Source organism: Bombyx mandarina, chromosome 25 (genome assembly GCF_030267445.1).
Source record: "Bombyx mandarina strain Sakado chromosome 25, ASM3026744v2".
Lineage (NCBI taxonomy): Eukaryota > Metazoa > Arthropoda > Insecta > Lepidoptera > Bombycidae > Bombyx > Bombyx mandarina.
Window position 1 is genome coordinate 6024635 of NC_143231.1, and position 17137 is coordinate 6041771.

At 35.8% G+C, this 17137-nt stretch overlaps 1 protein-coding gene across 1 annotated transcript; it reads left to right on the top strand.

Annotated features, from left to right (window-relative positions):
• The first annotated feature begins 2698 nt into the window (after window positions 1-2698).
• Window positions 2699-17111, top strand: LOC114245842 (cystathionine beta-synthase-like). Its single transcript, XM_028178144.2, is given in 11 exon segments — window positions 2699-3194; window positions 3682-3788; window positions 4831-5001; window positions 5210-5391; window positions 8647-8886; window positions 12614-12746; window positions 14222-14399; window positions 14911-15045; window positions 15366-15556; window positions 16821-16867; window positions 16870-17111. Coding segments are annotated over 11 exon segments (1521 nt in total). The 5' UTR covers window positions 2699-3102; the 3' UTR covers window positions 16915-17111.
• Window positions 17112-17137: the final 26 nt, after the last annotated feature.

A 17137-nucleotide genomic window follows, 5' to 3' on the forward strand; every position in this document is an offset into this window, starting at 1 on the left:
CGTCAACTGACCGCCGGAGTCCCGCAAGGCTCCGCGCTCTCCCCGTTATTATTTAGTTTGTATATCAATGATATACCCCGGTCTCCGGAGACCCATCTAGCGCTCTTCGCCGATGACACGGCTATCTACTACTCGTGTAGGAAGATGTCGCTGCTTCATCGGCGACTCCAGATCGCAGTAGCCACCATGGGACAGTGGTTCCGGAAGTGGCGAATAGACATCAACCCCACGAAAAGCGCAGCGGTGCTCTTCAAAAGGGGTCGCCCTCCGAACATCACTTCGAGCATCCCACTCCGTAGTAGGCGCGCAAACACCTCCGCCGTTAGTCCCATCACTCTCTTTGGCCAGCCCATTCCGTGGGTCTCGAAGGTCAAATATCTAGGCGTCACCCTCGACAGAGGGATGTCATTCCGTCCCCATATAAAAACGGTACGCGACCGCGCCGCGTTTATTCTAGGACGACTCTATCCAATGCTTTGTAGTCGAAGCAAACTGTCCCTCCGTAATAAGGTAACTCTCTACAAAACTTGTATACGCCCCGTCATGACGTATGCAAGCGTAGTGTTCGCTCACGCAGCCCGCACCAACTTGAAATCCCTTCAGGTTATTCAATCACGATTCTGCAGGATAGCCGTCGGAGCGCCTTGGTTCCTTAGGAATGTGGATCTCCACGACGACCTGGAGCTCGACTCCCTTAGTAAGTATCTACAGTCGGCATCGCTGCGCCATTTTGAGAAGGCGGCACGACATGAGAACCCTCTCATCGTAGCCGCTGGAAATTACATACCCGACCCAGTAGACCGAATGGTAAACCGTCGACGTCGCCCAAAGCACGTCATTACGGACCCTCCTGATCCATTAACGGTGCTTTTAGGCACCACAAGCACCGGTCACCGTCCTCGTCGAACCCGTCGCTTGCGACGAAGGGCTCGACGAGCGAACTAACCCATAGACACAGCCCACTGAGTTTCTCGCCGGATCTTCTCAGTGGGTCGCGTTTCCGATCCGGTGGTAGATTCTGCGAAGCACTGCTCTTGCTAGGGTCAGTGTTAGCAACTCTCCGGTTGAGCCCCGCGAGCTCACCTACTAACGTTAGGGTGAAGCTGAAATAGCCTCTCAAGGCTATCAGCATAGGTAGGAAAAAAAAAAAAAAAAAAAAAATGCAAATTCAGTTCGAGACAGCGAGCCGACGAGTCAAGACCTCTCCGGAAGAAGAGGAGAGCGCCAACCGAACAAGAAAAGACTCGCTCCTACGCCCTGCGCCGGTCAAGCCACGAGGACCGTGTGAACGCCATACTTGAAGCCTTCGTTATTTTCCTCGAACCAATCCCAGCACCCGTTCCGCGACAGCCACTGCGGCAATACTCGAGCCACCACGTTTCAACGAGTAAGAAGTCTAAAAATCACACGTGGTGGCCGAAACCTGAGCGGTGGCCGTCCGGAATACAGTTTAATTAAAAAATTAAAAAAATAAATAAATGAAATAATGTGCATTGGCGTTAAGTTAGACCAAATACATTTTTTCATCATGAACATATTTACTTATTTGTTTATATTACCTATGTGAACTCCCTATCTTTTTTATACCTTCATAACGATAAGTAGGAGGATGGAAAAAAGGTTTTTGGTCTAACTTAACGCCAATGCACATTATTTCATTTATTTATTTTTTAATTTTTTTAATTAAACTGTATACTAATTAATTGCTCCTTCAGGATTTATATTTGTTTTTTTTTTCACGATTAAAACCGCGTAGAAAGTTTAGGCATTATAGTTGACGCATGCGCAGTACACATATTTTGCATACATTTATTCAACTAATAAAAATAGTAAATTAAACAAAAAACGAGTAATTTCGAAAGAGAACAAACGTGTTTTGTATAAGAACAATCGAAAATGAATATTTACGAGTCGTTAAGGATGAAAAAATATTAAAAATTGCATTAGAGGGGCTAACTTGTAGGTATATTTTTAAATATTTTTTTTAAATAAATAAATGCAGAACAAACAATTATTAACAGTGAACAATCATGAACAAATGATGAACAAACGAATTAATAGAAAATAAGTATAAAAGAGGAAAAAAAAAATTTTTTGAGGGGCTAACTTCATTCACCTAACTATAGTCGGATTTTTAATTAGACGAAGCCAGCTGACAGTAGCTAATGTCACTTTGTGAAATAATGTTGCTATATTTAAAGTAATAGTGATGCGTTCAGTTCTCGTTCAATCACATAAATGAACAATGAGTGTGAAGAGTTACTCATTAATTTCAAACTATAAAAGAATATTATTTATATTTTACAATAAAATTGTATTAAAGTGATCCAATATAATAATATGTTACTAGTAGTATGTAACTACAATCAGTTTTTTTTATTTTCATTACCTATGTACCTATAATTGTTATATTTTATACATCTATAGTTTCAACTATATGATGCATTGGAAATAGGACAGTCTTACAAGCTTCCTCGCAATGTTTTTCTTAATGTTTAAAACACTCGGTATTCAGTACAGGTAGATACCATAGGAACATAATGTTTCGTCGAAAACTCGTTGGTATGTACAAAGCACGGCTAAAATTCGAACCCCGTGCCCGATATCGGCAGTTCGGCACACTAACTATTCACTAGACAATCGAGGCAATTTCATTAATTCAGGAGTTTTTTCAATCGTTCACTTTGTCACAACACTATTTTTATTTCATCAAAAACTGACAACACAGTAAACGTCAGTTTACTTCGTCTAATAAAAAATCCGACTATAGGTAGGTAGGTGCCTATACATATCTTACAACTCATACATAATATTATAAATATCCAACTTCAATTAATTTGTCTTTTAGTTAAATTCCTTTCATTCAAGAGGAAACATAGTTATTATATACTCCCTGGTTAGAGCACCTTGACGCACTGTGAATTACTGCAAAATAATAATTTATACCGCTCGATTTAATTTTAGTTTAATTAGAACTGTATTTTCTATCAAGTCGTCGGTTAAATAAAATAAAAATGTTAAATTGAAAAGCTAGCTGTGTAAATTGATACAATAGTGAATTGTGAATTTTAAATACAAGCAATAAAAACGATAAACAGCAACATGTCGAACCATGTGGATGCTAAAAATGGCACATCGAACTCTGCGAGAAAATTCTTTACACTAAAGGATATGCCTCACATTGTAAGGGCACTGTAAGTATGCAGAGTTCTCACTCTTATGAAAACTGAATTTCTTTATAAGAAAATATTCACAAATGCCACTAACTAATTTAACCTAACATTTTTTTAAATATAAACTTAACAAACAATGTATTGTAATGAAAATATCACTGTTAAACTTGTTGTTAAGGAACTGTTCTTAAAGGCTTATACTAAAAGTAGCCTTTACGTCTTTTTCCTAAATACGGAAATTGGAAACGTACATAATATTTTAGATGTGATCTAATTATGATAATCTGCTATAATTCGGCTGCTTTTTAATTATATTACATTGGAAGTAGTGTGAAGATCATGACTATAATTTAATATTTTTTAAAATTACCAGTACTACAATTTTTATCTGTGATTTAACGGTTTAAATAATGATTTTTTATTGATTTTTTTTTTGTTAAAAATGTACATATTTTATTTGGCACTGATTTTATACCAAATCAATTAATAATGTTCAATTATTTTTGAGGGATCGAAATCAGAAGGTACATTCAGATATTTTGAATGTAATCGGAAATACACCACTGGTGAAGCTATCCAAATTACCTAAAGATGAAGGATTGAAATGTGAAATGTGTAAGTTAAAAAAATTATACTTCCTTTGCTTATGTTCACTTTTTTTTCTTGTCTTAATTTTGAACTGCCAAGAAAGTTATCCTTCTTATTGAGCAGGGTCAGCACGACATTGAGCCATGCTGATAAAGTTTATATTAAATCTATAAAACTTACTGTCTGCTTCTAAGGGATAGTGATAGACCCAAAACTAGAAAATCAGTAATCAGCTATGGAAGCAAATTTTTAAACTGTAATAATTTGAAAATAAAATGTACGCCACTACTGTGATAGCCTCAAATGTTAAATACTGATATATTAATTTAATTAATTAATTATTTAATTTTATAAATTAAAAGTAAAAATGTCTATCTAACGAAATAACGTTTTATATTGCAGCATTGAGCATGTCATGCACTTAATAGTTTACTTTAATAAGTAATAGTTTAGTTTATATGAATAGTAAATTTGTCCTAATTCAATTCAACCTTATCAGTTGATCTCTGCTAACAGAGTATAAATATATTACAAAGAGATACCTAACAAATGTAAATGTGATGCCATTTGAATGAGCAATCAAGATAAATATTATATTCAACAATAGATTGAGGGCAAACCAATGCTTATTGTGTATTTTTTCAAATATTCACTGAAATTATATATTAACTAGCAACCCGCCCTCGCTTCGCTTCGGAAACATTAAATTTTATTATTGATAGGCGGCGCGGTAAGACAATAACTGCGGGTGCCGCGGGGCAAAGCTAGTCTAAATAAAGTAAGCCTAAGTTACACCTTATATCATCAGCTACCTATTAGTGAAAGTCTCATCAAAATCGGTCCAGCCGTTCCAGGGATTAGCTGAAACAAACAGATAGACATACAGATAGAAACTGTAAAAATTGTTATTTTGGTGTATGTACCGTATATATATTCATATGCATGTAGTAAAAAGCGGTTATTTCAATATTACAAACAGACACTCTAATTTTATTTATATGTATAGATTTAATGGATTAATGTCCTGGTTTGAAATATTGTAAACAAAAATGAAACTCCCACATTTAAGATGCAAAATGCGAGTTCCTCAACCCTGGAGGATCCGTCAAAGACCGCATAGCTTACCGCATGTTTCTGGATGCAGAACAGAAGGGTATTTTGAAGCCTGGCAAGTCAGTCATAGTAGAACCCACATCTGGTAACACAGGAATCGGACTGGCACTTGCCGCTGCTGTCAGAGGTACTAAAAATGAGATTTTGAATATATTTTGTACTAATTGAAATAATATTTATACATATATTATTTAAAATAAAAATACAAATATAATTTTGGGACTAAAATAAATAAAAAATAAAAAAAATTACAGTATCTATTTTGAATCAAAACTATGTAGATATATTATTAAATAATAGAAATATTTAAATGAAGAAATACTTTTACCATTTAGGGTACAGGTGCATTATAGTGTTGCCTGAGAAAATGTCAGATGAAAAAGTAAACACACTTGTCGCATTGGGTGCTGAAATAATCCGCACGCCAACTGAAGCTGCCTGGGACTCACCAGAGAGCAACATCATGGTTGCGCATCGACTCGCTAAAGAGATACCGCACGCTATTATTCTCGATCAAGTGAGTTTAAATCATGTTTCCATTTCCTATGTCATTTTTTTTTTTTATTGCTTAGATCGGTGGACGAGCTCACAGCCCACCTGGTGTTAAGTGGTTCCTGGAGCCCATAGACATCTATAACATAAATGCGCCACTCACCTTGAGATATAAATTCTAAGGTCTCAAGTATAGTTACAACAGCTGCCCCACCCTTCAAACCGAAACGCATTACTGCTTAACGCCAGAAATAGGCAGGGCGGCGGTACCTACCCGTGCGGACTCACAAGAGGTCCTACCACCAGTAATTAATTACGCAAATTATAATTTTGCGGGTTTGATTTTTATTAGACGATGCTATTCCGTCACCGTGGAAGTCAATCGTGAACATTTGTTGAGTACGTATTTCATTAGAAAAATTGGTACCCGCCTGAAGCGGCGATTAAGCTATGCCTATTATACCTATAGTTCTGCTGGCTAAGTTGATAAATAAATTCAAAACACACAAAAAAACAAATCAACTTAATTCATAGGGTACCAATTGAGATAATTTTAAAGATATTGATAAAATAAATCATGCATAGTTATTCCAAACAACAGATCTGGTAGATAAAGGTTGTTTGTAAACAAAGCTCAAAACGGTTATCTGTAAAAATATGTTTTTGCGAAATATTAATATTAATAAACTAAAAATGTTGTATTATTGCCATAATTATACAAGTGCATACAACTTGCAGTTTCGTAATGTGCAGAATTTAGTTTTTTTTATTTATTGCTTAGGTGTGTGGACGAGCTCACGGCCCACCTGATGTTAAGTGGTTACCGGGGCCCATAGACATCTACAACGTCAATACCGCCACCTACCTAACGGCTGCCCCACCCTTCAAGCCAAAACGCATTACTGCTTCACGGCAGAAATAAGTAAGGTGGTGGTACCTACCCGTGGGGACTCACAAGACGTCCTACCACCAGTACAACATATGATCACAAATCACTTCCACGATAAACGAATAACATAACAACTTATGATAAAAATCAAACCTGCGTAATACTAGTGGCAGGGCATCTTGTTAGCCGGCACAGGTGGGTACCACCATAAGTAGGCTACTTATTTCGGTCGCGAAGCAATAACCCGTTTTATTTCAAGGGTGAGCCTTAGCCATTGTACTGCAAAACTGAGACTTAAAACTCTTTATCTCCCTGTCATTTATGTTGTTGATTTTTATGGCCACCGGTAACCACTTATTAACAGTTGGCCCGTGAGCTCGTCCACCTATCTAAACAATAAAAAATATACATTTCCTTTAGCCGGAAGCAAGCGAAAAATTGCCAATTAATGTACTAACCTAAACTAATTCGCGTCCGGCTAACATAAAAGTACAAAAAACAAATGAATATGCAATTTCGAAAAGGGCACATGTCGCATATTTTGTCAAATACGTTTTTTCATATACATGTAGTTTTGAGGCTTACCTACACCCATTTTATAATAATTCCAGTAATTTTCAATTGCTAATTAACAATAAAATATATCTCGAAAGTTAATATTTTAAATTTTACACTGCTTTAGAAAATAATCAGTTTTTTTTAATTTCCTGAACATTTTACATTTTCAGAGATGTGCCCTTTTCGAAATTGTATATTCAAATGTTTAAGAACATTTTTTTTTTAAATCGTAGAAACTGAACAGCACAGAACAGTATTCAAATGTACCTACAGGTAAAACATAGCTTGATTAACGTGATTATTTAAGCTTTAAGCTCATTTAACACGACAGATCATTTAATAAGAACTTGTATTATCCACCGGTGCAGACTCACTAAAGGTTTGTTCTGTTACTGGCTCGTACTTCAAAAATTAGTGCGTATCCGTGCGATTCGGATTTAAAGATATTATATCGCACATACGGTGCTATAAAGCCACTTATGCAATTTTTGTTAAAACTGAACTGAGTATGAGAAAATACCTTTTTTAATTGTTATTAGTGAGACGAGAGAGGTGTTTGCTTTTACTGATGAAGTTTAAAGTTTTATATAATAAGATGTTGGAGTTGAATTTTCCAACGTTGCTCCTGAAAAATTACATAATTTGCATAAGTGACGTTTTCCCACCATATATGCGATATAATATAGATCTCATATTTTGTTATAGTACTGAAATGTTCCTATAAAATAAACCTTACACGAGACCAAACTCTAATGTGAAATAAAGTCGTATTGCGTAACAACCCTTTTATTAATCGGATTCGATTTGACATTCCTACACGTTGCCGGGTTCTATATCTCGTTTATATGCAGTTAACCCATGATAGCAACGGGTCACGTTGTTTTCATAACCTCGAACATCCAGTTATCAAAATTATCTCCACACGCAGATCTTTTGAACTCTACGAAATCCTCTGATAATATAGGCCAGAACAAAATTTGTAGTTGAAATTCGTGATTTCTAACTTAAATGTTTAATAATTTTTAGAAATAATGTAGTTTGATATACATGGTATCACTAACAATGACGATAATGTAACTGGTATTACATAAGAAATGAAATAGGAACGTCTGTGCGATTGCGCGAATATTTTTTTCCTTCTTAATCGGTGATAGCCTCGTGGGAATATTTTAGCTTCGCCGATGTGGTAAGCAAGCGCTTGAGAGAGTTTGCTAAAACTAGCAAGAGCAGTTTTTCGCTGAATCCTCAGGCTAGAACCCCGTGAGCTCACCTACTCGTTCTGCGAGTCTATTAACATCGAGGTTACTACAATAGGTAGGAAAAAGAAAGGTGAATCTATTACCGGATATTGCTCGCTAGACCGACGGTCCGATTTTTTTTTCCCTACCTATGCTAATAGCCTTGAGAGGCTATTTCAGCTTCACCCTAACATGTAGGTGAGCTCACGGGGCTCAAACCGGAAGTGTTGCTAACACTGGCCCTAGCAAGAGCAGTGCTACGCAGAATCTACCACCGGATAGGAAACGCGACCCGCTGAGAAGATCCCGCGAGAAACTCAGTGGGCTGTGTCTATGAGTTAATTCGCTCGTCGAGCCCTTCGTCGAGGTTCGACGAGGCCGGTGACCGGTGCTTGTAGTACCTAAAAGCACTGTTAATAGATCGCGAGGATCCGTAATGACGTGTTTTGGGCGACGTCGACAAACGACGGTCCGAAAGTTCGAAACTTTTATTTATGCCAGCTTATCTTAAAAATGTCGTAAGTGACATTCAAGCATGTGTTAAATACCAATGCCACACACTATCTTATTATGACGAATCATTATCTGCCCACAGTACAACAACCCGTGCAATCCATTGGCTCATTACGACGGCACCGCGGAGGAGATCCTTTGGGCGCTGGACGACGCCGTGGACATGGTGGTGATCGGCGCCGGAACCAGCGGCACCATCTCCGGCGTCGGGCACAAGATCAAAGAGCGCTGTCCCGACTGCGTCATTGTTGGGGTCGACCCTTACGGATCCATACTCGCCGAGCCTGAAGTATTGAATAAATCTGACGTACAAGTTTATGAGGTAAACGATTTTAAATCATACCAATCAATTTAAAACAGAATAAAAAACTATGTAGTAATGTGATGTATGGTTTAGATATATGTATAGTAGACATTTTCTTCGGTTTTCGGGAGTCGTATACAACTAAAGTGACCACGATAACTAAAGAATTCGAAACGCCGGAAGTAATATAATGACAATTTAAAAAAAATGCAAGATTAAACCTTAAACTTAGTTTTAATTATAGTATATATTTTTTTACGTAATATAAAAATATTATGTGGTCTTTTCCAAATAAATACCTACTTGACAATCTGATTTTCAGCTCAGCACTACAACCTTCACAACTAGTCGTTTTATTAAAAACGCAAATAATTATTAATTGTTTTTTTTTTTCTTAACATATCAGCAATCAATAATATTATTTCTATAATTTTTCTTATCTTGTAAGCCGCTTGTCATATTTATCGATTTTGTCTAGACCCAAGATGTCTTATGAAAATCTGGCTTTTAATATTATATACCTACATATAGATTGTTACTACATGTAGAATGTATGGGTTTGTGAGAAATTATCACTTTGGGCATCTTTGAGCTACAATTCTGTGTAAACTATCATAATTAGCTTCTATATAAAGTCGAATAATGCAAATAAATTATTTTCTTTTATTACAAAATTTTTTTTTTAAATAAAATTAAATAAATAAAAATATATTATAAAATAACATAATCGCCATTAAATTACGGGTCTGCCAGAGAACTAACTAAAACATCTCACTACTGAACTTTACGAGTGTTTGTAACATTGATATGCCCTCGCGGCGCATCTTCAAGATTTTCATTTAAAACTAAAGTATAAAGTAATGTAGGAAACTTCTTAGGATATCAAAAACGATAGTGTTATTCTGCAATCTTAAAATAAGCTATTACCGTACATACTTTGTCAGTTGCTTATCAATAAAATTGTCTTCATTATCACACAGATTATATTGAAATTAAACAAATCTGGGCACGTTCGATGCGTTCGATATAATATGAAGAAACAAAAGTTACAACAATAAAATTCACTGTTGTCATGTTACAACAATAGCATTATTGCGACAGTTTCTGTTTAGTCAGTCTTTAATTTTCGACGGCCGTCTGGTGTAGTGGTAAGTGACATGGTCACTACACAAGGTGGTCGCGGGTTCGAATCCCGCCAAGGGAAGATATTTTGTATGAATAATATTAAAATGTCTTTTCCAGGGTTATGGATGTATATTAAATATATGTATGTGTATAATAAAAATCTTACATTTATTTCCGTTATCTGGTACCTGTAACACAAGTTCTTTACGAACTTACCACGGGACTAGTTAACGTGGCGTGGTTGTCAGTAAATATTTATTATTATATGCTTCTTTTCTTTTTTTTTAATATAATCAACAAATTGTTGGTGACGACTACGTAAGGAATATCGACCTTCACGACGATCCAAATTTAGGACCGACAGGTCAGGATCTTGAAGTAGCGTCAGAACATTACTTTAACAAAGCGGCTCGAAACGCTAACCCTCTTATCGTGGCCGCTGTTAACTACATATCCGATCAAGGCAAAACGGCCGTCGCCCGAAACATGACCTATTGGGTCCCCCGGATGCACTATCGGTTGTTTTAGGTAAGGCACAGATCACCGTTCTCGTCGAACCCGTTGTTTGCGACGAAGGGCTCCGCGAGCTAACTAACCCTCAGATACAGCCCACTGAGTTTCTCGCCAGATCTCAGTAGATCGCGATTTCTAACCGGTGGTAGATTCTGCGAAGCACTGCACTGACTAGGGCTAGTGTTAGCAAATTGTCTCAGGTTAAAACCACGAGACCAACTATACCTCCGCGCGAAGCTGGAAAGGTCCCTGAGTAAAAGAAGGAATATGACGATGAAGATGATTCGTCGGACGGATATTGAGCCTTATATAGCCACGTAAATTAACACACATTCAAATTATTTCAAAGTTAATAATCGCGGGTCACGCTTATTCATATTCATAAATTAGTATTTTCGTCGGTGTTTTCTCGAGCAGACATGATTAAAACTACTATTACGGTTTAATTTCGCATGTTTTATTGTCATTATATTATTTCAGTACCATCGTGTAATGAAAATCAAATCTGCAAAATTATAATTTGCGTCATTTCTAGTGGTAGGACGCCTTTTGAGTCCGCACGGGTAGGTACCACCACCCTGCCTATTTCTGCCGTGAAGCAGTAATGCGTTTCGGTTTGAAGGGCGGGCTGGGCAGCCGTTGTATGTAAAAAAAAAACTGAGACCTTAGAAATCATATCTCAAGGTGGGTGGTGGTATTTACGTTATAGATGTCTATGGGCTCCAGTAACCACTTAACACCAGGTGGGTCGTGAACTCGTCCATCCATATAAGCAATAAAAACAAAAAATCCGACGTATCGAATACCTACTTTACAATTTTCATAAACCACTCAATCATTATAATAACCAATAGAAAATTCAAGATAGCCTTTGATTACAATATATGATAAGATGCGTTAAGTAAGCAAAGTCGTATATAAATTATAAATGATAACAAGAAAAATAATGACGCAACTATAGCGCGTAACTAAAATAGCGCGCGTCTCCGATTTCCTGTATCACATAAAATTAAAATTTATTTTATCTTTAATTGACTTCAATAAATCACATAAAATTTACTAATAGTAGCTTATCTGGAAACCACGTCCATACTCACCATTTCAAATTCCAGGGAAAATTACTAATTCTCTAAATCTACGACTATAGTATCTGTTAAATATCTTTAAAAATTATTTCTAACCCGAATGTCCTCTAAGAATGTAATCTTGTAACATATTAAAAATCAAACAAACAGAATGAAAATTTGCGTAATTAATGGTAGGTAATAAGAATGTATTGAGAGCACGCACGAGTAGCCTACCCCTATCTTCCTTTTGTGACGAAGCAGGCATACTTTCCGATTAGAAGGGTAGGTTAGCCAGAATTATTTTGAGACTTTAACTTCATTAATATCATTGTACTTCAGAGAAATAAGATTCATATTATCTTAAAATCTATAAATTTAAAATCCAGTAGGTACCTACATACGAATAGACATTAACACTCAACACGCCTATATTAGTATTATATGTATATGCCTAAGTCATCATGATACATAATACCCCAGAAATCACCTCGGTTCTAGAGGACTCGTGTAAAAATTCAATATAAACTAACATTTCACTGGCTGTTTGTTCTTATTCAAGGAGATTATTACTGCTTGTCTGATAGTGAAGGGCGAATTATTGCAAAACATGATGTAATTCAAAACAACTTATCACTGTTCACTATTGACCTTTTTGTTGAAAAGCTTTGCGGGTTTTTTTTGCGTTATTAATATAAATGAGCGTACATGAACTTCGGCCCCCTGATCGATTCGTAGTCCGTTGACAACACGAAAATGCCGTCAAGGCGATGCCATGAGATAGAAATCTCTATTGCATCACATAAAAAAAGCACTCTTTAAGTATTTCGAGTGCTTCACGAGATATTTTTTTTATTAAAAATATTATTATTTTTATTAAAAATAGTTTGTATCTTTTTAACCTTTCCAAACTTTTACTTGAAACTTTTGTCAAGAATTCTTGAGAACTTAACAAATTACAAACTTCCAGTACATAAAGTCGCATACTGTTGTTATTCTTAACTGAGCGAAGGATTAATTTGATAAATGATATCGATTTTAAGGTTGAAGGTATTGGTTACGATTTCTTGCCGGGCACACTCGACAGAACCGTCGTCGACAAATGGGTGAAAAGTGATGACCAAAACTCTTTGGAAATTGCTCGCAGACTCATCAAAGATGAAGGGCTTCTATGCGGTAAGATTTTATAAAATATATATATAATATATTAAACAAGAACGGTTACATTTACAAGAAGTGAATTCATAAATATAAGAGAGAGAGAGAGAGAGAGAGAAACAAAGCGTTACAAAAAAAATTGGAGATTCCAGGGATTTTCCTTGGTTCTATCTTATTTAAAGTAATACAAAGAAGGGTTACCTTGAGAGTGTTACCGGTATTAGAAAACTGTTTTCACTTTTATTATCCATTATCCCATCAACTAGTATCTAGTTTTGAAATTGTGTGGCCTAAAGGATATGCATGATGCGCGGTGTACAAAATACCGCTTGCTCAAACTAATTTCCATGATGAAATAGATTTAGCACGTGTTCACGAATTCCTTCCTTGACCAATATATAATATCGCCCAATACTTTCCCCCCTGATTAAGCCATTAAAAGTAAGCCAAAAAAAAAGCTATGGATTTTGTGCATTGATCCCATTGAAGTGGCATGGTCTTTAAACCAGCCGGTGATTTTTCTAAGAAGATACATACTTATCAGGTGTTCATGAACGATTTAAATAAATAAAAAATTATATCGTGTACTAAAAATCAAGTGGTGATAAGACGTATTGTAAACTCGCACGGGTGGATACCACCACCCTTTTTAGTCCGGGCGCTAAGCAGTCATGCGTTTCACTTTGACAGATGTGACAGCCCTATACGATACGACCACGTGTCTGAAGTTGGGTGACGATATTTCTATTGTAACAGCTCTGATAACCACTGAACATCAGATGGCCTGTGAGCTCGCTTACCCGCCTATGCAATAATAATTAAATATGCAATTTTGAAAAGGGCACATCTCTGAAAATGTAAAATGGTCAGGAAATGAAAAAAAACTGATTATTTTCTAAAGCAGTGTAAAATTTAAATTATTAACTTTTGAGATATATTTTAGTGTTAATTAGCAATTGAAAATTACTGGAATTATTATAAAATGGGTATGGGTAAAAAAACCTACCTATTTGACAAAATATGCGACATGTGCCCTTTTCGAAATTGCATATTCAATTAATTATTGCCTTTCTTGTGTCATACAGAATAATGAAATCTTTAACTTGTTAAGTAATTTAAATGTAAATATGAATCAATTCGCGTGGAATACATAATAAATGCTAGCATGTGTACAATTTATAAATGAAGGTGATGGTTGTTGGTTATTGTTGTTTATGTTGTTAACGTGTCATCAATTGTTTTTGCACAATCGATACACAAATGTGAATAAAGCAATATCTACCATATTATAAGCCTGTACGTATGTTATATAATTACCTCGTTCGTTGCACGCGAATTCAATATTTTCATACGTAATCAGTTGCAATGAATAAATAAAACAGTTTCAAAATAATTAATTACTATGGTTTACTTTAATAGCAAATACGATTAAAATTATTATTATATTTTAGCCCTCGTTTAAATTTAGAGTTCTTCGTTATTTTTTAATTAAGGTGGCAGCAGCGGCGCGGCGATGTGGGGCGCCATACAAGCCGCCAAATCCCTTAAAGAAGGACAGAAGTGTGTGGTGCTATTACCGGACAGCATTCGAAACTATATGACCAAATTCATATCAGATCAATGGATGGAAGCCCGTAACTTCAAACCTTTAATTAAAAACGATAAATTATTGTGAGTACGTAATTAAAAAACAAAAGATTTTTTTTGTATCCTGTGTAATCATTGACGGCTAAGTAATTAAAATATACTTACCAATAAGTCATCGTCTATGGTCTCCATAACATTATCATTGAAGCTAGTTTATTTACTACTAAATTCAAGTTAAATATTTTTTGTGTGACCACTTCTTTAGCTTTATCTACATATTATTATAATGTATTTTATTTTAAAAATATATCGAATTTAAAGAAAAAATAAATTGAGATCCTCATATTTTTATTGGTGATTTCAATTAATCGAAATCATTTCCGCGAGCTCGAGAAACAAACAGGACATTTATAAAACCTACATTATTTTGTTTCATAATTAGTGTCTTCAAACTTAAATGCAGATTCATTGTTTATCAAAACCCAGATGCATGCGTAACCTTGCGTGTTGCACCTGTTTAATTTAATTTTAAAATAATTGTGTAAGAATTGTTTTCAGAATAGATAAAACTATTTTGATATTATGTGTTCCCTAGATGGTGGGATAAACATTTAACGCAAGATATGGTTCGACCAACAAAAAGTATATCGCATTATAGCACGACTGCGTATGCAATTGCAACACTGAAAGGAAATCCTACACCACTACTAAATGTCACAGGTGATAATGGGTATGTATGTACGTGATTTAGAAAAAATCATTGATTTCTTTCTTGACATCTTGACATAATCATTTGACTGAAAGATGTTAAATTCATTAGAATGTAGGAAAATATAAAATTAATTGTTAATAAACCTAATGTTGCTTTTGATTGTTTGTCTTGTATTGTATGTTTATGTTGTTTGGATTTTTCTTGAACAAATTTTACTGGAAAACGATCAATAAAAGAATGTGCTAAAGTAAAATTGTTATAAGCAAATATTTTTATCATTTGCTCGTCAATAAACATGTTATTAGTTTTTAAAATAATTATTATTTTCGCGGTTTTAGGTCATTAGTTGGTCTATTAACTGCTGACAATGTACGCAAGAAGTTATCAAATATGCTTGCCAAAACATCAGATCCGTTGGACAAATTCTTAGTGAAAAAGTATTACAAGGTAGACTTATCGAACAAACCCAGCTTAGGGCTTGTATCTCGAATGCTCGACATCTCCCCCTACGTTGTAGTCGTCAGATCAGGTAACAGCCATGTTTAACTTTTTTTGTACATTATTGAAATATTTCTGTTGCAACCAATATCATAAAAAGAAGAAAAAGTCTACATAGGTGAAAATAGTTATCACACAATGCACCTAAATACAAGGATGGTAGAATAGACTCGAATGTGTCCGTTGAACCACTTAACATATATAAGCATCTACAGTGTATGTTTACATAAGATAGTGCATACTGCTATAAGCTACGCACAACACTAGGTGCTTGTTCACGTTGACTCGCGGGTGCGGTCACGAAATAAACATATGGCGTAATATAAGAGTGTTCACGTACGAAACGCACGCGTGGTCTAAGTAGCGGGCAAGCCAGTGCCTTGCGCGCGATTCACTCGCGACGTCGGGTAAGTTCAATCAGTTTGAACTTATCGCTAGAAATGATATGCCTTTCAATACAGAAGAAATATGAATAAAGTATGAAATTCACCATACCGTTCTCTTTCTTTATTAATTTCATGCATACCGATTCTAATTGTTATCATATCTCCCACTTTAGGTATGAATTTTTGGTTAAAAATAAAAGATCGTCGTCCACGTTTTCAATCTCTGAAACAGTCACAGTCGCGCAAACGCCTAGCAGCCAATGTGAACACGAACTCGCTACGTCTACCGCGCCCGCACCCGCCGCCGCGTCCGCGCGTTCCTACATGAACAAGCACAGGCTTTTCAATCCATGCTGGGTTGGATGGAAAGCTGTTCATTTTTTTTTTTTATTGCTTAGGTGGGTGGACGAGCTCACAGCCCACGTGGTGTTAAGTGGTTACTGGAGCCCATAGACATCTACAACGTAAATGCGCCACCCACCTTGAGATATGAATTCTAAGGTCTCAGTATAGTTACAACAGCTGCCCCACCTTTCAAACCGAATTGCATTACTGCTTCACGGCAGAAATAGGCAGGGTGGTAGTACCTACCCGTGCGGACTCACAAGAGGTCCCACCAACAGTAATTACACAAATTATAATTTTGCGGGTTTCATTTTCATTACACGATGTTATTCCTTCACCGTGGAAGTCAATCGTGAACATTTGTTAAGTACGTATTTCATTAGAAAAATTGGTACCCGCCTGCGGGATTCAAACACCGGTGCATCGCTCAACACGAATGCACCGGACGTCTTATCCTTTAGGCCACGACGACTTCAAAACGACATCCTCTCAAAACATTATCAACAGCAGTTTAGCACCAGAACAAACCTCTAGGTAGAATCTAATCATGTTGTTTTTTTTTAGTTTCCTCTACTGTCCTACCTGTTGGAATAATCACATCTGAAGATTTACTCTCAAGTATTCATTAGATACCAAACAAGTAAATGGAAATTCTTAGTTTGTAAGAAATGTTATATTTTGTTTAAATGGTGTAGTCTCAAAATGAATTGTCTTTTTTTTCAATGTAAGCATAAAAATGGGATTGTTCTGAAAATGAAACATTTTTATAATATCACATAAAATATCTTGCATTTTTACATGACTTTGTATTGTAACTAAAGTGTTATACATATATGTAAAAAATTGCACAACGAATTTTATTTCATTATTTCTACCTATTA